The sequence below is a fragment of the Capra hircus genome, chromosome 15 (genome assembly GCF_001704415.2).
Source record: "Capra hircus breed San Clemente chromosome 15, ASM170441v1, whole genome shotgun sequence".
NCBI lineage: Eukaryota > Metazoa > Chordata > Mammalia > Artiodactyla > Bovidae > Capra > Capra hircus.
In genome coordinates, this window is record NC_030822.1 from 35,980,925 (window position 1) to 36,003,561 (window position 22,637).

The following is a 22,637-nucleotide window of genomic DNA, read 5'->3' on the forward strand; positions in this document are numbered from 1 at the left end:
TTTTTTCTTTGCATCAGAATTCCTTCAGATCATCAGCTTTGAGAACCTAGCATAAGTCATTGTTTCAGAAGGTATAGGTTTGCAGAACGGAGATTTCCTCCCCTCTCATGTCCTTCGTTGGCTTCAAAATGCCCTTCATTTTTATTTCTGATCATGACTCTATGGCTCAAATAGTGTGAAAAGTCACAAAGATGCTTGATTGGAGATAAGCATTTTCTTATATTTTAATATTCAGAAACATTTCTTATTGAATTATCACTATGGTTTAGTGACTAAGACATGTCCAACTCTTGTGACCCCATAGACTGTAGCTAGCCAGGCTCCTCTGCCCATGGGATTCTCCAGGCAAGACTACTGGAGTGGGTTGCTATTTCTTTCTCCAAGGAATCTTCCCAACCCTGGACTCGAACCCGGGTCTCCTGCATTGCCGGCAGACTCTTTACCGACTGAGCTACAAGGGAACCCCCGATCTGGTTCACAGATCGGGGTTATTTTTTATTCCTATAATAGAATAGCTCTAAATGGCATTATATTTGAGAATTGGAAATCTTGAATTTCCTATGAGTGTTTTTGCATTGAAACATTAATAACTCTTCCTCACAATTTCAGATAGCGAAAAAAAATATACTTAGTAATGAAAAGAATTTGTAACTTTCAGTCAATAACTGTATATTGATAAAAAATTCATATAGTTATTCTATAGATTTTGTAACAGTCTACAACGATTTTAATTTCCCTCTATGAAAATGACTTTCTTGAAGTTTTATATAACATTGCATATTTAAAAACAAAAACATTCAGAATAGTAATATAAAATATGCAGTTGGTATATTAAATGGACTTTATTTGATTTTATCATGTACTCATATATATCAGTTATCTGTTTTTAAAGAAGAAGGAATTGAGGCAAAGAAAAATAAGGTTCTTACAAGAAATCTTTAACTCTTGCTATGATTGATTTAGTTTTAGATGTTTCAATTGAAAAAAATTGATACAAGGAAGGTTTTCATTCTGAGTGGGTGGTATTTTAGGCTTGTTCTGGTAATGTGCCTTCTTTGTTTAGTTACTGGAACTCTTATCTGGTCATTGAGTATTACTTTTTTTTCAAGTCATCAAGCACCTCCTGCTTTGTGATTTTCTTCCAGGCATCAGGAATTTTACCTTCATTGATAAGTCTTTTGTCATATTTTTCTTCTAGCTTTGATCTGAAGTGACAGACAAACCATTTCCAGTATGGCTGGGTGGATGTGTCCGGGGTGATGCTCCATGTGGCATATTCCCCTCCTGCTTGTCGGTAGGTCTTATATGGGATTCTCCTGCCATCATTCAAAACAAAATTGCAGTCACTTGCTACTGCACTAGTACAGAAATTAAGGGTACAATGGTCTGTTTGATGCCACCCCCATCCACCGAGAGCCTGTGGACGGTGGAAGTGAGTATGGTGGTCTCCTTCATGGGTAGGGATTGTGTTGGTACAAATTGCTTTACAGAAGGGACACTGTTTCCAGCAGCCACAGAGATGTTCAGAGAGCATTTTCTGGATTTCAGGAATCATTTCTTCTACAAGTTCAGACAAACAGTTCTGTTCTACCTTCTTCATTTCTGGATCCAAAGCTTTACTCATGGCCTCTTTGATAAACTCGATATCTTTTATTTCCCGGTGTTCAATGCTTATCAAGCCTTTTCGTGGAGAGACCAAGGTACTCCCCAGGTGATCACAGAACAAATCTAACCACCCAGACACTGTGCTGCTTTTATCTTTAGCTATTGCTGTAGATGTATGCAGAGCTAAGAGGATGGCATTCTTGATGTCATCTAAACTCATTTGTAGAAAAGTCTTTATTTTTTCACTTCCTGTGTCAGAAAAATATCTTTTAATATGGTTTTCTATGTAATTCTTAAAAAATGATTCTGGATTATGAAGGTACTGCCAGTAGTCATCAAAATTTTCCTCTTCTGCCAGAGAGATGAGAATGTGTTTCTCCAGGTTAGCTCTGTTTTCACTGAATGCCGGGCAGATGGTTCGAATGTCCCCAGCAATTTTGAGGGCCATGTTTTTCCTTATGGTGCTGGAGAAAGCAGGTGTGAGTTTCTTCCACAGAAAATCAACAAATGTTTTAACTGAAGTTGCTTCTTGACAAGAGATCTTAAAGCTCATGAAGAAATCATCTTTCTTGCTTTGCAGATAGTTTACAGGATCATTTGCCCTCTTGAATGCCTTGTGCATCTCCTTAAACTTCACTGATGCTCTTTGGAATAAGAACCATGATAGTTCTATTTTATATTTTCTTGTAAATGTGTATCTTTTCTGAGTGGTTGCAGACTTCACCTCCTCTTCTATTATTCTCAGGATTTCAAGGAAATAAGTTGGATTGTAATCATGCTTTTGCTGACATATTTTGTTAACAGTTTCATTAACTTTTGAAATAATGCAGTCAGTACTCATATTCATGGAGTATATATCTTGGGGCTCTATCGTCATTGTAAAGAAACTCCAAGATTTCCTGTTCATCTTAACATGTTTTTCATAGTTCATTTCAAACATTTCTCCAGAATAGTTCTCCAGTATGCTTCTGATGTCTTTTTCCTTTCTGAAATGCTCAAAAAGGATGTCTTCACAATCCAATTCAATTGTAGGCTCTGTGGCTGGAGGGATACTTGAGGACACATCATAGACCCATTTTTCCCAAAGTAGGTTGAATTTCTCATGGAGCTCTTCCTCGCTCAATTTGGTATCATTCAGCAAAAAAGCCAAATTCCGGCTTTTTTCCAATAATTCCTTTTCATAACCTGACTTTTTGTTATCCAGTTTTTCTTGACTTTTTTTAAAATGAATAAGTTCTTTGGCTTTTCTTTGGACATCTAAAATTAGTGCCTCTTTAAGGGTTATGAGTTTATTTTCAAAATTTCCTTTCCACTGAACCAGCACTTCACTATCTGGGTCTTCATTAAAATATTTTCCCAGTTTTTGCTTGATGGCTTCATATATCTCTGTAACTGGAGCCTCCAGGGTATATGTTTCAAGTGTCTGGATTTTTCCATTCTGAATCTGGTTGATCAGCTGGTCCTGTAATCTCTGCACGTGACTCCTCAGCTCCCATGTCCAGGAGTTATACATGGTTTCCAGTTTTCTCATGGCCATGACTTCTTGAGTGTTCTTGAAGCTGAAAATAAAGTTCTCATTGAGCAGGGCTCTCCACAAATCTTGAACTCGGAATTTTACGTCTGATATCTTCATGATGCTTCCCCTAGATTCCTGTTGGGCAGTCACAAGAATTCTGCTTTTGAGTTCCTGAACATTGTGGCTGTAGTGAGGATTGGGAGGAGCCATTGGGGGATTGCCATCCCAGAGGTGAGCAAAGTAGTAGACGTGGGTATTGGCGTCAAACTTAATGACGTCACTAAAGCAGGTTATGTCGGAGCACTGCTCTTCCTCAGCTGCTATTGCTGCCATTTTGTCCAATGTCTGCTCTAGCCGCCTTATTCCTTCCATAGTTTGGTCTTTAGCTGTAACTTCCCCCACATTCTGATGGACAAAGAGGCAACTGGGAGAAATTTTTACTTGTTTCATTCTCAGAAAAGCTTGGACAACTATTTGTAAAATATCTTGCATTTTGGATGGATTTTCCCCCATAATATTGATCAGAGTCAAGTTTCCAAGTCCGATGACAAAGGTTGCCAACCGATTGTCATGATTCAGGGACTTGTTGCTGAGTTCTGGGGCTCGAAGTCCCTCTGTGTCCACCACAAGCACAAAGTCAAAGCCAAGTTCAGCTGTGAATGTCTCCTCCACTTTCAGAAGCTGCATGTAGGCCCCTCGGGTACACCTCCTATCCCTGACAGTGAACTGCAGCCCAAAAAGGGCATTCAGCAGGGTGGACTTCCCTGAACTCTGCAGGCCAAGGACAGAGAGAACAAAGAGCCGCTTGTTTCCAAGTTTCTCAGTAAGCTTGTCAAAAACAGCTGCCACCCACCTCAGGGGCACATATGAAACATCCCCATCCATCAGCTCAATGGGAACACCAGATATCATCAGATCTGCAGCAATGTGGGGAAGGGAGAGAAATAGGGTATCTTTCATGGGTGAAGCTTCTTCCAGAGCTTCAAAGATCTGGCCTGCTTCTCTGAGAATGTGCTCAATTCCCAAGGTACAGTCATTAATCTTTCTGGAAATAGCTTCTATCTCTTTTTGCCAGTCTTTCAGAGAGCTACTCTTTGTGGCCTCTTGCTTTTGTTTTTGAACCAATGCCTTTTTCTTCTCATTTAGATTTTCCAAATGTCCTGCAGTCAGGCTGTCCAAAGCTACATTCAGCCACTGGAGGAAGTAGAGTTTGGTGTGAGTTTCTGAATGATTGTGGAGAATTTCAAGGACAGAATGCATTAAAACATTGAGAGGAAAGGCTTTTCTGAACTGTTTCCGTCTTATCATTTGTTTTTCTGCCTCAGTCTCACTTTTGCATTGTTCAATGCTGCGATTCCCCTTTTCTCTGAGATGATAGAGTTCTTTGTCCTTTTTACACCAAAGCTGCCACAGTTTTCCCTGAAGAGATAGTAAGTGTTCCTTGACCTGAGGTATTTCCATTTCTCTCAGTAGGGTCATTAGATTCTCTGCCTTTTCTTTGGCTTCCTTGCAATCTCTCTGGTCTTCATCAATAAGCATTCCTTGCTTGCGAGCAATTTGGGCACAGTGCTCCAAACTGAGTGCAGTGTTAGAGAGCTTCAGCAAACGTTTGATTGTAGTTGTGAGCTCCCCTATTAATTCTGCCTCATTTCTGTTCCTGATCCCAATTCTCACTCTTGAGCTAGATTTATTGACTGTGATTTTTCCTTTATCATCAAGCAAAAAGATTAAAGGTTTTGATGACTGACACATGTCACGGACTATTTTTCGGTTTCCTTTATTGTCATCAGAAGTTGACATGAGGACCACAGTTATGGAGGAGACTTCCTTCAAAAAGGTGAGTTGCTTCTCATATTCCTTTGCATCTCCATGAAGATTGGTAAAGGTCAAGCAGTTGTCAAATCTGTCCTGCTCTTCCCCCCCAGGACAGAACCAGGTGACTTCCACCACTCCTCCCATCAAGAGACAGTCTCTGCTGCTGCCTTTGCAATGTCGGTGAAAAAAGACATCATGTTTGCGTTCACTGAGAAGACTGTTCATGATCTGCGATTTGGAAGCAGAGAAGCCCGTTCCAACTCTAATAAAGGACACAATGGGGGCAGAGAAACAACACATCTGTTGATTCTTGTAATTGTCCTTCTCTTTTAGTGATTTCCCTACTTGCTGCCAGCTCCTTCGAATTTGTCTGAGAGACCAGAGAGAGAATTCAATTTGAGCATTGCAAGGATTAGGTATGAGAAGGGGGAGGGCAAACTGACAAATGGAAAGTTTGTCCAAAATATACTGTCTGGCAAAATCATCTGCACAGTGAAGAATTGCCATCTGAATATCCATAGGGTGAACATAGGGTCTGACATTAGTGGCTGCTGAGGGCTTAGTAGGACTAACACTTTCTTCAAGTGTATCCTCATATGGATCAAAAGCCTCCTTTTCTTGATTTGAGGTGCTTGAATAGACTTGGTTCTCTGTGTATTCTTCATGTTTGATGATCAGGTATCTCAGCCCATAATCCAGCATCAATAGCTTCTGCAGGAAATAGAAGGGAAGTTCTCTTTCAGAGCAGGGCTGGGTGTTGTTGTACACAGAAGTCTTGTGGATCAGTTGTAAGTTAGCTCTGCTCATTTTTCTTGGGTAGTAATGTTCTAGGCCTAGACGCTGGAGTAAGTCTTGGAAGGCTCCATTTTCTATGACTTCTTCCTTTTTATTTTCATTATCGTGTGGTTCATGGCACTCTTTCTTTTCATGGAAGACACTTTGCAATTGTTTTCTCACCTCCTCCACTTCCAATGAAGAGACAGGGGCCTCGTAATTCCCATAAATGAGCAGTCTCAAGTCTTTTTCTAGGTTTTCCCAATCATGATCTCCAGCTTTGGTGAGGACATATACAACTTCTTTAGTCAAAGATCGTCCCATGTGATGTTTGATCAATGCCAAGCGTTGTGTTTTCTCCTCTGGAGAAACAGCTTTGATGCCTGCTGTTGCTGTCAGACCTGTGAGCACCAGGAATGCCTTAGCCCTGCAGTTGGAAATATTTTTGAACTCTTGGTATTTATTTTGCGCAGTTTGCATTTTATCCAATAGAAAGTCTAACTCATCATGCCCCAGGAGATGCTGAAATATATTGTGAACCACATGATATCCTGCACCAGATGCTATCAAAAGTAGCAAGATGTGTGTGTCTATCTTCCCTGTTTCTCGGAGGTATTTCAAGAAGCACCCAAGAGACAAGCTGACCTCATAAGTCAGCTTTCTTTGAGCTTCTTCCACCACGTCTGTGGATTCAGAGTTGAACTTTACTTCCCTAAGGTCATTCTGTGTTTTTTTAAGTATTTCAATTAACTCAGAAAATTGAGTGATGTGGATATTGTCTTCCTTTGGTTCTGACTGAAATATCCACTGCATAATGGATTGAGCCTGAGGAAAGTTTGTTACTGTATAAATGTGAGGATCCAAAAGACGGCTCAACTGAGATTTAATAAATTTAGTTTCATAAATGGATGCTGTTTTGCAAAAGTTGACCATGTTTACCAGAAAATTCTGCAGACCCCTGTCTTTAAGGCATATATTTGTCCAAGTGGTATAACTTTCAGTTATTAGACTCAATCTTTGCATGAAATTTATCAGCCTTTTAAGCTGTTCTTCAGGATGAAAAACTTTCCAGGATTTCACATCCTCTAGGAAAATCCTAGCCTCCTTCTCAATACTCAGTAATTCTCCCTCCTGGATCTGGGCAGTGAGTTCACTCAGAATAGTATAGTTGTCTTTCAGGCAGTTAGCTAATTTATAAGGATCCTTAAAATCACTTCTGTGGCTAGAGAGAACAATGTCCCAAACAGGTACCAGCTGAAGTCCACGGTCAATGACACACCAGGTTTGATTATTGGCAACTAGACCAGCTTTCCAGTCAAAAAAGTCATTTGCTTCTGGTGGGCCACCTGTCTGGGCCACAGATAACTGGACTTTGGTTTGGAGATTTTGGAAGGTTGTTTTCTGAGACGCTTTTTTTGAGTGAGAGTCTGATATATCCAGACTTGTTTCAATGTTCATGCTAAAGCTACTGTAACCGCCCCTTACGCAAATATCCAGCACCTCTGATGCTTGTTGTTTCACTTCTGCCAGCTGCTCTTGTTGGAAACCCTCTGAAATGGCTTTCCACCAGTAGATTCCTCCCAGGTGCAAAGGGCCCTGGTTAGCATGAGACCCAAACCTCTGGAAGAAGGCTTCAGCCTTATGCCTCAGCAAGCGTAGTTTGTCTGGGTCTTCTGACTGACGCAAAAGGTCTTCAGTGTATTTTAATTCCTGGAGAGCAGCATTGGAAAGTTGGAGCTGGTCAATGGGAAAGTGGAAGGAGGCCAGTGGGATATAGCTGAACTTGGTTGAGCAGAAATAAGAGTGTGTAGAATGTGACTGTTGTATTTTCTTGGATTCTGAATGCATGCTCTGATCCATACCAGCTTTCAGGCTAATTCCCCAACCTCCACCCTGTGCTAAGGCAGTTACACTGAAGCCCAGCTTCTCTAACATCTGAGTGAACTTGGATTCTTCTTGAGAAGATGTAAATTCCTTTGTCTCCAACCGTGTACCCTGCTCCGGGCCACGGAGTACAAACTCCCTGGGGACGCACAGTAGCTCCTCTTTCTTCTCTATAATACACCTTTGGTCACTGGTTTTGTAAATTCCCTGTAGGGCTAGTCCTCCAGATGCGTATCTCACCAGTTCTCTATCTGGGAGACTTTTCCTGTGAGATAGTGCTCCCTTTATGTTGAGTTGTCTCTGCATGTCTTCCATGACTTCTCTTAGGGCTTCTCAGGAGCTGGACAGAACTCTTTGGGGATCTCCGTTGCCTGCCTCAGCTACACTTTTTCCATTCTGCCTCATCCTATCACTGCCTCCCTTCTGACAGCATCTCTTTTAATTTCTGCAGTGCCCATTCTGCCTTCTTCTGCCTTTACTGATTCCACATGAGGCTCCTATAACTCTGAAAAAGTATTTGAATATGACTGGTTAAGCAGTTTCTCCAGGGGCCTTTTCTCCCATGAATGTTGCACCTGGCATTTCAGTTTCTGGAGGTCTTTTTCTTCTAGATATTGTAAGGCATGGTAGAAGTCACATCCAGCTGTTCCTGCAGCTTTGACAACTAGTATTCAACTGCGAGTCCTACTTCTCTGAGCATCTCTTGGAGATCTTGCCCATTTTTCCTCTGAGCAGGGGTTCATTGGGCATAGACTCTGCTGTGTACATGGCTGTGTGAAGATAAGACACTCAGTTAGCCTGTGGCATGTTAATATGCAGAATTCTCTGATTTTTTGCAGAAATCTGTTGCTTTTTACACTAATACACTTCATACACTAATAATGAAGTATCAGAAAAAGAAATTCAGGTAACAATCCCATTTATGATCACCCTATAAAGAATAAAATACCAGGGAATAAACTTAACCAAGAAGGCGAAAGACCTATACTCTGAAAACTATAAACACTGATGAAGGATTTTGAAAATGATGAAAAGAGTAGAAAACATGCTGTGTTCCTTGATTAGAAGAATTAATATTGTTAGAAATGTCCATACTATCCAAAGCAATCTATAGATTTAATGCAATCACTATCAAAATACCCAGGACACTTTCACAAAAGTACAGCAAGATGATTCTAAAAATTTTTTTGGAACCACAAAAGGCTCAACTGCCAAAGCTGACTGGAGAAAAAAAATAGCCAGATGTATCATGGTCCCTATTCAGACTATACTACAAAGCTACATTAATCAAAACAGCATGATATTGGCATAAAAGCAAACACGGACCAATGGAACAGAATAGAGAGCCCAGAAATAAACCTACACATTCATGGTCAATAATCTATGACAAAAGAGGTGAAAAGACAATGGAAAAAAGATAATTCCAATACGTGGTGCTGGGAAAACTGGATAGCTACATTAAAAGAATATTAGGAAAAAATAGGCAAAGAATAAATAGATGTTTCTCTAGAGAAGACATACAGGTGACCAACAGGCACATGAAAAGTCTCTCAACATTGTTAATTCTTAGGGAAATGCAAATCAAAACCATAATAAGGTATCACCTCAAACCACTCATAATGGCCATCAACATATAGTCTACAAATAATAAATGCTAGGAGAGTGTGGAGAAAAGGGAACCCTTGTGTACTGTTGCTGAGAATTTAAGTTGGTCAGCTACCATGGAAAAGATTGTAGTTTCCTCAAAAATGAAAAGTAGGATCACAATATTACCCAGTAGTTCCACTCCTGGGTATATATGCAAAGGAAGTGAATACAGGATATTGAAGAGATATATATACCCCCATGTTTTCTGCATCATTATTCACAATAGCCAAGATGTGGAAACAGCCTAAGTGTCAGTCCATGGCTTCATGGATAAAGGATATGTTATACAGCATGCACACATATGCACACAGACACAGACACACAATGGAATATTACATAGTCTCGAGAAAGAGGGAAGTCCTGCCATTTGTGTGTGACAACACGGATGGACCTTGAGTGCATTATGCTAAGTGAGATAAGTCAGACCAAGAGAGAGAAATTCTGTATAATATCACTTACATGTGGAATCTAAAAAAGGCAAACTTGTAAAACAGAGTAGTAGAGTAGTTACAAACCATTCAGTATCACAGTTATCCAAGTCTATGTCCCAACCAGTAATGCTGAAGAAGCTGAAGTTGAACGGTTCTATGAAGACCTACAAGACCTTTTAGAACTAACACCAAAAAAGATGTCCTTTTAATTATAGGGGACTGGAATGCAAAAGTAGGAAGTCAAGAAACACCTGGAGTAACAGGCAAATTTGGCCTTGGAATGTGGAATGAAGCAGGGCAAAGGCTAAGAGAGTTTTGCCAAGAAAACGCACTGGTCATAGCAAACACCCTCTTCCAACAACACAAGAGAAGACTCTACATATGGACATCACCAGATGGTCAACACCGAAATCAGATTGATTATATTCTTGGCAGCCAAAGATGGAGAAGCTGTATACAGTCAACAAAAACAAGACCAGGAGCTGACTGTGGCTCAGATCATGAACTCCTTATTATCAAATTCAGACTTAAATTGAAGAAAGTAGGGAAAACCGCTAGACCATTCAGGTATGACCTCAATCAAATCCCTTATGATTATACAGTGGAAGTGAGAAATAGATTTAAGGGCCTAGATCTGATAGATAGAGTGCCTGATGAACTATGGAATGAGGTTTGTGACTGTACAGGAGACAGGGATCAAGAACATCCCCATGGAAAAGAAATGCAAAAAAGCAAAATGGCTGTCTGAGGAGGCCTTACAAATAGCTGTGAAAAGGAAAGAGGCAAAAAGCAAAGGAGAAAAGGAAAGATATAAGCATCTGAATGCAGAGTTCCAAAGAATAGCAAGAAGAGATAAGAAAGCCTTCCTCAGCGATCAATGTAAAGAAATAGAGGAAAACAACAGAATGGGAAAGACTACAGATCTCTTCAAGAAAGTTAGAGATACCAAGGGAACATTTCATGCAAAGATGGGCTCGATAAAGGACAGAAATAGTATGGACCTAACAGAAGCAGAAGATATTAAGAAGAGGTGGCAAGAATACATGGAAGAACTGAACGAAAAAGATCTTCACGACCCAGATAATCATGATGATGTGATCACTAAACTAGAGCCAGACATCCTGGAATGTGAAGTCAAGTGGGCCTCAGAAAGCATCACTATGAACAAAGCTAGTGGAGGTGATGGAATTCCAGTTGAGCTCTTTCAAATCCTGAAAGATGGTTCTGTGAAAGTGCTGCCCTCAATATGCCAGCAAATTTGGAAAACTGAGCAGTGGCCACAGGATTGGAAAAGGTCAGTTTTCATTCCAATCCCAAAGAAAGGCAATGCCAGAGAATGCTCAGACTACTGCACAATTGCACTCATCTCACATGCTAGTAAAGTAATGCTAAAAATTCTCCAAGCCAGGCTTCAGCAATACGTGAACCGTGAACTCCCTGATGTTCAAGCTGGTTTTAGGAAAGGCAGAGGAACCAGAGATCAAATTGCCAACATCTGCTGGATCATGGAAAAAGCAAGAGAGTTCCAGAAAAACATCTATTTCTGCTTTATTGACTATGCCAAAGCCTTTGACTATGTGGATCACAATAAACTGTGGAAAATTCTGAAAGAGATGGGAATACCAGACCACCTAACCTGCCTCTTGAGAAATCTGTATGCAGGTCAGGAAGCAACAGTTAGAACTGGACATGGAACAACAGACTGGTTCCAAATAGGAAAAGGAGTACGTCAAGGCTGTACATTGTCACCCTGCTTATGTAACTTATATGCAGAGTACATCATGAGAAACGCTGGGCTGGATGAAGCACAAGCTGGAATCAAGATTGCCGGGGGAAATATCAATAACCTCAGATATGCAGATGACACCACCCTTATGGCAGAAAGTGAAGAGGAACTACAAAGCCTCTTGATGAAAGTGAAAAGGAGAGTGAAAAAGTTGGCTTAAAGTTCAACATTCAGAGAATGAAGATCATGGCATCCGGTCCCATCACTTCATGGCTAATAGATGGGGAAACAGTGGAAACAGTGTCAGACTTTATTTTTTTGGGCTCCAAAATCACTGCAGATGGTGACTGCAGCCATGAAATTAAAAGATGCTTACTCCTTGGAAGGAAAGTTATGACCAACCTAGATAGCATATTTAAAAGCAGAGACATTACTTTGCCGACTAAGGTCCGTCTAGTCAAGGCTATGGTTTTTCCTGTAGTCATGTATGGATGTGAGAGTTGAACTGTGAAGAAGGCTGAGTGCCGAAGAATTGATGCTTTTGAACTGTGGTGTTGGAGAAGACTCTTGAGAGTCCCTTGGACTGCAAGGAGATCCAACCAGTCCATTCTGAAGGAGATCAACCCTGGGCTTTCTTTGGAAGGAATGATGCTCAAGCTGAAACTCCAGTACTTTGGCTACCTCATGAGAAGAGTTGACTCATTGGAAAAGACTCTGAGGCTGGGAGGGATTGGGGGCAGGAGCAGAAAGGGACGACCGAGGATGAGATGGCTGGATGGCATCACTGACTCGATGGACATGAGTGTGAGTGAACTCCGGGAGTTGCTGATGGACAGGGAGGCCTGGAGTGCTGCGATTCATGGGGTCACAGAGTCTGACACGACTGAGCGACTGAACTGAACTGAACTGAACTGAATAGTAGTTACCAGGGGTTGGAAGGTGTAGGAATTGGGGAGATACTGTTTAAAGGTACAAATGTGCCGTCAGTAGATAAATAAGTCCTAGACATCTAGGCTTCCCTGGTGGCTCAGATGGTAAAGAATCCACCCGCAATGCAGGAGACCTGGGTGTGATCCCTAGGTTGGGAAGATCTCCTGGAAGAGGGCATGGCAACCCACTCCAGTATTTTTGCCTGGAGAATCCTTATGGACACAGGAGCCTGGTGGACTACAGCATGGGGTCACATAGAGATGGAGACGACTGAGCGAATAAGCACAGCACATAGCACACATAGGGATTATAAACAATACATGGTATTATAAACCTCAAAGTTGCCAAGGGACTATATCTTAATTGTTCTCACCACAATAAAGAAATGATACTGTGATGAGATAGAGGTGTTAGCTAACTCTATCTTAGTAATATGGCAATATAAAAATGTATCATATCAGCACATTATATACCTTAGACTTATGCAAGGTTATATGTTAATTATATCTCAATAAATAAAATGCACTTCTTAGGTGGTTTACAGTTGTCACCCACTTCTCACTCTTCCTCTGACACTAGTTAATATATATATTTTATATTATAAACTATATATGTATAATCAAATTCTCTTTATCTACTGAAGGCATCTTAATGTGTATATGTAGAACCAAATACTCACATATTCAATGTTTTCTCATGTTATATTTTAACACCACTATCTTTGAGACATATTATATGAGATGAGGTTTCACGTTTCACTTTCACACATAATTCAGGTTTCCTCTCTCCTTGTATTTCCTGTCCTACTGAATGTCACTGTTACAATCCTATGCATCCTTCTTCCTCCTAATATGAATGTAATTTCATGTCTTTTCAAATTATCCTTTTCAATCTCTTCTAAATCTCAATTCTTTTTAATCCCCTACCAGCTCTCCCTTAGATTTTCCCTTCATTTTGTCTTTACGGAATCACTCTAATTGTCATCTCATCTTACAGTCATTTTGACTTTGTGGTTTCCATCTTCACCAGTGTCACTAACATTTAAATCTAAATTTAATGGCAGACTCAGTAATTAAAAAAACAGCTTTTCTGGGCTTCTCGGGTGGACAGTGGTTAGGAATCCGCCTTGCAATACAGGGAACACTGGTTGAATCCCTGGTCCGGGAAGATCCCACATGCCACGGAGCAACTAAGACCATGCACCACAACATCTGCGCCTGTGCTTAGAGCTCACAAGCCACAGCTACTGAGCCCATGTGCTGCAGCTACTAAAACCCGTGTGTCCTCGGGGCTGTGCTCCACCATAAAAGAAGCCGCCACAATGAGAAGCCCTGCGTGCATATGCAAAGGAAGTGAAGACAGGATATGGATGAGATATATGCAGTGTGCATATGCACAAGGCAACTAGAGTAGCCCCCACTTACTGCAGCTAGAGAAAGCCTGCGCACAGCAGTAAGGACCCAGCGCAGCCAAAACATAAATTAATTAGAAAAGAGAACAACTTTTCCAAGTGAGTTATCTAAAATATCTAGATAAATTTTAAGACAAATTCTTTGCAGTCTCAAGGAATTGAATAGATAGTGAAATAATATCTGATGGAAGAGGTAAATAAATTTGAAGCAAGTGAAACACTTCCATTATAAATTAAAGACAACATTTACATGGAATATTACTCAGCCATTGAAAAGAATACATTTGAATCAGTTCTAATGAGGTGGATGAAACTGGAGCCTATTATACAGAGTGAAGTAAGCCAGAAAGAGAAACACCAATACAGTATACTAACACATATATATGGAATTTAGAACGATGGTAATGATAACCCTGTATGAGAGACAGCAAAAGAGACACGGATGTATAGAACGGACTTTTGGACTCTGAGGGAGAGGGAGAGGGTGGGATGATTTGGGAGAATGGCATTGAAACATATACTATTATGTAAGAAACGAATCGCCAGTCTATGTTCGATACAGGATACAGGATGCTTGGGGCTGGTGCACGGGGATGATCCAGAGAGATGATATGGGGATGGAGGTGGGAGAGGGGTTCAAGATTGGGAACTCATGTACACCCATGGCAGATTCATGTCAACGTATGGCAAAACCAATACAGTATTGTAAAGTAAAATAAAGTAAAAATAAAAATTAAAAAAAAACTACACACAAAAAAAGACAACATTTAGGATACCTTGCATACACCTCAGAAGACAAATAAAGGAAATTCACAATTAGACATGCCATAGCGAAACTGCAGAAAATACAACAGGAAAAGCAAAGCATTTGGAGAAAATCAGATTTTTAAAAATTAATGTATTTTAATTGGAGAATAATTACTTTACAATATTATGATGGTTTGCCATACATCAACATGAATCAGCCACAGGTATATAGGTATCCCCCACAATTCTGAACCCCTCTTCCCACCTTCCTCCCCACCCTATCCTGCGCTGTCCCAGAGCACCTACTCTGGATGCTCTGCTTCATGCATCAAACTTGCACTGCTCATCTATTTTACATATGGTAATGTGCATCCTCCAGTGGTATTCTCTCAAACCACCCCACCCTCACTTTCTCCTGCTGAGTTCAAAAGTCTGTCTTTCACATCTATGTCTCCCTTGCTGGCCTGCGTGAAGGATCATCGGTACCATCTTTCTAAATTCCATATATGTTATTATACAGTATTTGTCTTTCTCTTCCTGACTTACTTCACTCTGTATAATAGGCTCCAGGCTCATCCACCTCATTAGAACTGACTCAAATGCATTCTTTTTAAAAGCTGAGTAATATTTCACTGTGTGTATGTAGCACAACTTCCTTATCCATTCATGTGTCAGTGAACATCTAGGTTGCTTCCATGTCCCAGCTATTGTAAATAATGCTGCACTGAACACGGGTACATGTGTCTCTTTTAATTCTGGTTTCTTTGGAGTGTATGCTCAGCAGTGGGATTACTGGGTGGTTCAGTTTCAGGTTCAGTCTCTCAGTCATGTCCGACTCTTTGCGACCCCATGAATGGCAGCACACCAGGCCTCCCTGTCCATCACCATCTCCCAGAGTTCACTCAGACTTGCGTCCATCGAGTTAGTGATGCCATCCAGCCATCTCATCCTCTGTCGTCCCCTTCTCCTCCTGCCCCCAATCCCTCCCAGCATCAAAGTCTTTTCCAATGAGTCAACTCTTCGCATGAGGTGGCCAGTTTTTTAAGGAATCTCCGCACTGTTCTCCAGGATGGCTGTACCAGTTTGCATTCCTACCAACAGTGTAAGAGCATTCCCTTTTCTTCACACCCTCCAGCATTTATTGTTATAGACTTTGATGATGGCCATTCTGACCAATGTGAGATGATACCTCACTGTGGTTTTGATTTGCATTTATCTAATAATGAGTGATGTTGAGCATCTTTTCATGTGTTTATTAGCCATGTGTATGTCTTCTTTGGAGAAATGTCTTTTTACGTCTTTTGCCCACTGTTTGTTTGATTGAATTGTTCATTTTTCTGGTATTGAGCTACATGAGCTGCTTGTATATTTTGGAAATTAATTCTTTGTCAGTTTTTTCATTTGCTATTACTTTCTCCCATTCTGTGGACTGTCTGAGAAAAGTGGATTTTATCTTTAAATAATAATTAGAGAGAATGATGACCTCAACAGCACTGATGGAAGCCAGAAGGCAGTAGGATGGAGTTTTAAACCTACTGAAAGAAAATAGCTGATAAAGTAGGATTCTATACAGAGTTAAAAATATCCTTAAAGAATTATGGCAGAAGAAAAACATAATTGAAAACAGCACAGTAACAGAATATGCTATCTGGAAATGCACATTGAAAGAACTACTAAGGCATGTTTTTCAGGAGAAGGAAAATATCACCAGTGAATAGTCAGAGATGCAGGAAAAGATGGTGAGCAACAAATGAATAATTATATGGAAAAATCTAAATAAATGCATAAAACAGTGGGGTTTAAAATACATGATGGCAATTGCATTTATGCTGGAGTGTGCAGCCAAATGGACTTAAAGAAGCCTCAGACCCTCTTTGAGGTATTTGAGAGGAAGGAAAAAGATTCTATTGATTTTGTAGAACATATGTTGCAATTTCTAGAACAATCTCAAATATGAGTCAAGAATATGTAACTGTCAAACTAACACAGGAAAAAAATAAACATTTGATTATACAACTTATCAAAATTTGTGGGCTACAGTGAAAGCCGTGCTTAGAGGGAAATTTTCATTGAATGCATACATAACAAAAGAATAATTATATGAAAACAATACGTTTCCATCTGAGGAAATGAAGAGAAAATTAAATCCAAATAAGCAAGAGTAAAGAAATAAGAACTAAAAAGCCAATAAAATTGAAAACAGGGAATCAATAGAAAAAAATCAGTAAAAGTATAACATGATTCTTTGGAAATACCAACAAAACTAACTCAGACTGTGAAAATAGGGAAGATACAAATTACTAATAGCAGAAATAAAATAGGGGTTATGGATATGAATTCTATAGACATTGAGGATGAAAAAAGAGTACTATGAAAAACTATTTGCTCTCACATTTGATAGCCTAGATAAAATGTATCAATTCCTTGGAAGACAATAAACTATTAAGCTTACATGAGAAGAAATAAATACTCTGAATAGGCCTGTGTCTGTTAAAAAAATATTGAATCAATGTTTAACAACCATCTGAAATAAAAAGCTCCAGTCCCAGTGGGATTCACTGGTGAATTCTACCAAACATTTAGGGAAGAAACTGTACCAAATATCTACAATCTCTTTCAGAGGACAGAAACGGAAGGAATACTTCCTAATTTAGTTCATGAGGTCAGTGTTACCCTAATACCAAAACTAGTTAAGGACATTACAAGAAAGAAAACTGAAAACCTATATCTCTTCTGAAAAAAAAAAATCAACAAATTAAATCTAATAATGTAAAAAGGAGTTATATACCACAACAATGTAGGATTTGCTTCAGGTAAGCAAAGTGGATTCAAAATTCAGAATCAATTCATGTAATATACTACAATGAACTAAGAAGAAAACCACATGGAGAGAGCCCATGTGACAAAATCCAATACTTACTCATTATTAAAACTTCCAGCAAGCTAAGAATAGAGGGGAACTTACTGAACTTGATAAAAGACATCATTAACAAAAGCCCTACTATTAACATTAGACTTAATGGTAAGAACCTAGAAGCTTTCCTCTTGAAAAATAGGTTAAGGATATCCCCTCTCATCACTCCTATCACGCATTCTATTGGAAGTATTAGTTAATAAGATAAAGAAATAAAAATATACTGATTGGGAAGAAATAAATAAAACATGTCTTTGTTTGTAGATGACACTGTGTTAAAAATGTCAAAGAATCAGCAAAAAATCTCCTGGAAGTGATAAGTGAATACAAGGTTGTAGAATATAAGAGTTAGAATACATAAACTATTGTTTTTTAATATGCTAGCAATAAGCAATTGGAATTTGAGATTAAAAACACAGTACCATTTAAACTAGCACTCTTGCAAAATAAATACTTAGATATAAACCTGATAAAATATGTGTAAGATGTATATAAGGAAAACTACAAAACTCTGCTGAAAGAAATTAAGGAATATCTATATAAATGGAGAGATATTTATGTTTAATATTGTTAAAGCATCAGTTCTTCCCAACTTAATTTATAGAGACAGTGTCTTCTTCAGCACCACAATTTGAAAACATCAGTTATTCAGCATTCAGCTTTCCTTATGGAGTTTCAGCTTCAGCATCAGTCCTTCCAATGAATAATCAGGACTAATTTCCTTCAGGATGTACTGGTTGGATCTCCTTGCAGTCCAAGGGACTCTCAAGAGTCTTTTTCAACACCACAGTTTAATACATCAGTTCTTCAGCACTCAGCTTTCTTGATAATCCAACTCTCACATCCATACATGACTACTGGAAAAACCATAGCTTTGACTAGTTGGATTTTGTTGGCAAAGTAATGTCTCTGCTTTTTACTATGCTGTCTAGGTTCGTCATAACTTTTCTTCCAAGGAGCAAGGGTCTTTTAATTTCATGGCTGCAGTCACCATCTGCATTGATTTTGGAGTCCCCCAAAATAAAATTCTGTCACTGTTTCCACTGTTTCTCCATATATTTGCCATGAAGTGATAGGACCAGATGCCATGATGCTAGCTTTCTGGATGTTGAGTTTTAAGCCAGCTTTTTCACTCTCCTCTCTCACTTTCATCAAGAGACTCCTTAGTTCTTCTTGGTTTTCTGCCATAAGGGTGGTGTCATTTACATAACTGAGGTTATTGATATTTCTCCTGGCAATCTTGGTTCCAATCTGTGCTTCATTCGGCCTGGCATTTAACATGATGTACTCTGCATATAAATTAAATAAGCACGGTGACAATATACAGCCTTGCCGTACTCCTTTGCCAATTTTGAAGCAGTCCATTGTCAATGTTCAGTTCTAACTGTTGCTTCTTGACCTACATACAGATTTCTCCGGAGGCAGGTCAGGGGGTCTGGTATTCCCATCTCTTTCAGAGTTTTCCACAGTTTGTTATCATCCACACAGTCAAAGGCTTTGGCATAGTCAACAAAGCAGAAGTAGATGTTTTTCTGGAACTCTCTTGCTTTTATGATGATCCAGCAGATGTTGGTGATTTGATCTCTGGTTCCTCTGCCTTTACTATAACCAGCTTGAACATCTGAAAGTTCATGGTTCATGTACTGTTGAAGCCTAGCTTCAAGAATTTTCAGCATTACTTTGCAAGCATGTGAGATGAGTGCAATTGTGTGATAGTTTGAGCATTCTTTGGCACTAGTTTCTTTGGGATTGGCTGAGTAATATTCTGTTGTATATATATACACCACAATTCTCTATCTATTCATCTGTCAATAGACATCTGGTTTGCCTCCATATCCTAGCCATTATAAATAGTGGTGCATTGAACAGTGGGGTACAGGTGTCTCTTTCAACTACAGTTTTCTCAGGGTATATATAGCCCAGTATTAGGATTCTTGGGTCATATGGTAGTTTTATTTCTAGTTTTATAAGGAAACTTTATCCTTAAAATGATAGGAAGGCCTGTTTTTGTGCCTGATTCCTTTACCTTTTAATCTTTCTGAAGGTTTAGGGAAAAGTTATACGATCATACTAAACAGAGATTAAGACTGTGAATCTCTTTAATTCTTACAGATGGTGAGAAATTTCAAAATCGTAAGGTCTTGGTTTCCTTTTGTGTAACAGTTCTTTCCTCAATCCTCACACATATTATCATAAATAGAAAAAAGAATTCAAGAGTCACTTTTAAAACTTTACTTGGAAGTCTCCTTAAGTATAAAGCCAACTTTTAAATATTTTCTTGAACATAACTCCAGGATATAATTTTGCTAAGCTTTTTGTCACCTTGCAACAAGAATCTTCCTCCTTCTGTTTCTAGTAACATGTTCCTCAGTTTCTTCTGAACTCTCACCGTGGCATACTTAAAGATTAGATTTCTACCAACAGACTTTTGAAAACATATAGGCTTTCTCTCAAAGTGCTTATAGTCTCTGCTCACTTGACTGACTTCAAATCTATTTCCAAGGTTTTAGGTACCACTTCTAGGCATCAAAATCTGTATTATTTTTATATTGTTTTATAATGGATTACCACAAACTTAGTATCTCAAAACAGAGATATATCCCAGTTTCTGTCAGGAATCTGGCATGACTTAGCTGGGTGCTGTACTCGAGGTTTTATAAGGCAGCACTCCAGGTGTTGACTGAGCTGTATTTTCATCTAGAGTTTGAACTAGAAAAGCTGCTTTTAGCATATATGTGTTGACAGAATTAATTTTGTTGTGATTTTTGTAGGAGACAGGAAAAATAAAAGAAAAGCAGGCCCTGGCAAGGGCCACAAAAGAAATTTATAATTATTGATAAACTGGATGCTATAAGGCATGACTCTTGGAACAAGTCCAGAGGGAACAGTTCATTATCTTGAAAACAATATATGATCCTGGAGTCGGTTTTCCCAACTGGCATCTCAGAGTCACATGTTTTACATATCTGCTGGAAAATCTATAGATAAGAATATTAATCTTTGTTACTGATTTGTTATTGATTACTGTTTCCTAATTACTCAATGGTTAATGATCATTTTGTTTTTTGCCCCTGAATGCCACGTGAGTTATAGTTTAACTCCCTGCTTATTCTTTCATTCACAGCTGAAAGTATAATAAAGCTGGCTTGGATTCAGTTTTGGCACCTTCACCTTGGAGCGGTGTTGGTCCCTGATCCTCACTTTTCTCTAAATTCTTGTGTCTTGTGTCTCACTCTCTCACCATATCGCACTTTTGAAAACCCTGCTTGTCAAGCTAGTCTTGACAATTTTAGGACTGTTCACAGTTCCTGGCCACATTATCTTTTCCATAGGCCTTCCTACAACATGATAGCTTACTTCTGTAAGTCACCAGGAGGGGAAATTATCTCTAGAGAAGGGCTGAGTCTCTTTTTAAGGCCTTTTGCCTGATTAAGTTGAGCCTATCCAGGATAATCCTCCTTTTGGTTAAAGGAAAATCAACTGATTTGGGACCTTAATTCTATCTGAAAATTCCTTCATCTATGCCACATTCTATTGTTTAGCAGCAAAGGGAGGTCATTAGGTAGGCCTTGAATCATGGAGCTACCCTCATCTGCGTGCCAAGTGGTAAAGTATGTAAAGTCCTCAGTCCAGTATTTGATGTATACTAAGAGCTCAATAAATGTTTTTTTTTTTTAATTAATTTTTTTTATTTTTTAAATTTTAAAATCTTTAATTCTTACATGCATTCCTGAACACCTCCTATCTTTCGATTTTTCTAAAGTCTCTGTTGTAACTGGAGTCTCTGTGGCCAGAGGGATATGGGACTCAAAGAGGTAAATCCCACCAAAGGGGAGGAGGATCGAAAGGAGTTTGCCACCACCTAGCCAAAGGAGAATCAGATTCTCTTACTTATGAGAGCATGCTTCACAGTTTAGGAAAATCTGGAGAGAGGAACTGTTAGTGGAGACTTGAAAACCTAAACCAGAGAATTTGGAGGCAATGCATATACAGATCAGGTTCCAGGGAATTTTTCAGTGCATCAAGGTAGAGTATAGAAAGGAATTAAGAGAGAAGCATAGCCCAGGGAGTGTATTCCATCCAAACAAGTATGATGGCTGTTATATGGAGATACGCATAGCCTTCAAGATATCTTTTTAGTTGACCAAAGGGACTTGGAGTTTAGGTGGTTTAGGATTATAAATGAGCTGTTCTGTACGTGGAATTCATTTGGTGCCTATACCTATTCCAGGTGGAAGAGGCAAATTTTAAGAGACGATATTCAGTTAAGATTGGCCTATGAACTAAAGTAACACGAAAAGTGGCAAGAGTATCAGGGAAAACATCATGAAAAGAGAAAAGGCTGTTTGAATGGGATGAATAAATTCCAAGGACTAGAGGATCCTATGGGACCAAGAATGGAAATGCAGGAAAAAGAGATGCTCCCCAAGGTAGAAGCAGGTTCCAATCTCCAGGAGACCATGAAGACTGAAAGTAGAATGTCAGACCCACCACTCTAGGAAAATAAATATAGCATTTAATGATAATATGTCAAGTCCAGTAAAGATTGGGAAGCTTACATACATTGGAGAATGTAAAGAAAGATCAAGACTTAAGGGTCTGAATTAAGACCAAGGTTTTTTTGTTTGTTTGCTTTTTACTTTAACTAGAAACTACATACCACAACTGCAGACAGGAATGCTGATCCTGTAGGTTTTCTTTCAGAAGTGTCTTCCCATCTCCTGAAGATTCTGCCATGAGATAATAGAAAATAATAGTTATGGAAATTGCTACAACATGGAAAATATCTTCCCACATTTTGGTATAGACTGAAAGTTAATGGAGATGCTGTGTATCCTTTCTGCTAATGTTTTAGCAATTGTGTTATTTTCTTGTTGTCTCAAAATGGGGAGATGCTTTTCTTTAGGAGATATGGGAGACTGTAACCCAAAGAAGGCCTCTTCAGGGTTTGAAATCACATAGTCATTGACCTCCATATAGGTTAGGAAGGAACAAAAAATGTAGGACAGTAGCTCTTGCTGCTTTTTCCTTCTAAGACTTTAAGACTAAGGCTACTGACCTAGAATTCTCAGAGCTGTCAGTTTGAGGGCACAGACAAAGACACATATAGAGAAGGGTAGACCTCTCAATGATTGTCTCCACTGGATGATCTGGTTCAGATTTGGACAGATATTGTTGTGACCCTGGAAAGCTGGGGAGTCTGTCTGTCCTGTTACACTGTCAGGCTCCTGTCACTC

The 22,637-nt window shown here is 39.3% G+C and overlaps 1 protein-coding gene across 1 annotated transcript; it reads right to left on the reverse strand.

Annotated features, from left to right (window-relative positions):
• LOC102175225 (interferon-induced very large GTPase 1-like) lies at window positions 830–22,133 on the reverse strand. Its single transcript, XM_018059480.1, has 2 exons — window positions 22,061–22,133; window positions 830–8,364 (listed from the first exon to the last, which is right to left on the reverse strand). The coding sequence occupies exon 2, from the start codon at window positions 7,907–7,909 to the stop codon at window positions 1,094–1,096; it is 6,816 nt and encodes a 2,271-aa protein (XP_017914969.1). The 5' UTR covers window positions 7,910–8,364; window positions 22,061–22,133; the 3' UTR covers window positions 830–1,093.

What these genes read in the sequence shown, in the direction of transcription:
- LOC102175225 (XM_018059480.1), bottom strand. Translation starts at nt 7,909, where the DNA reads ATGGAAGACATGCAGAGACAACTCAACATAAAGGGAGCACTATCTCAC.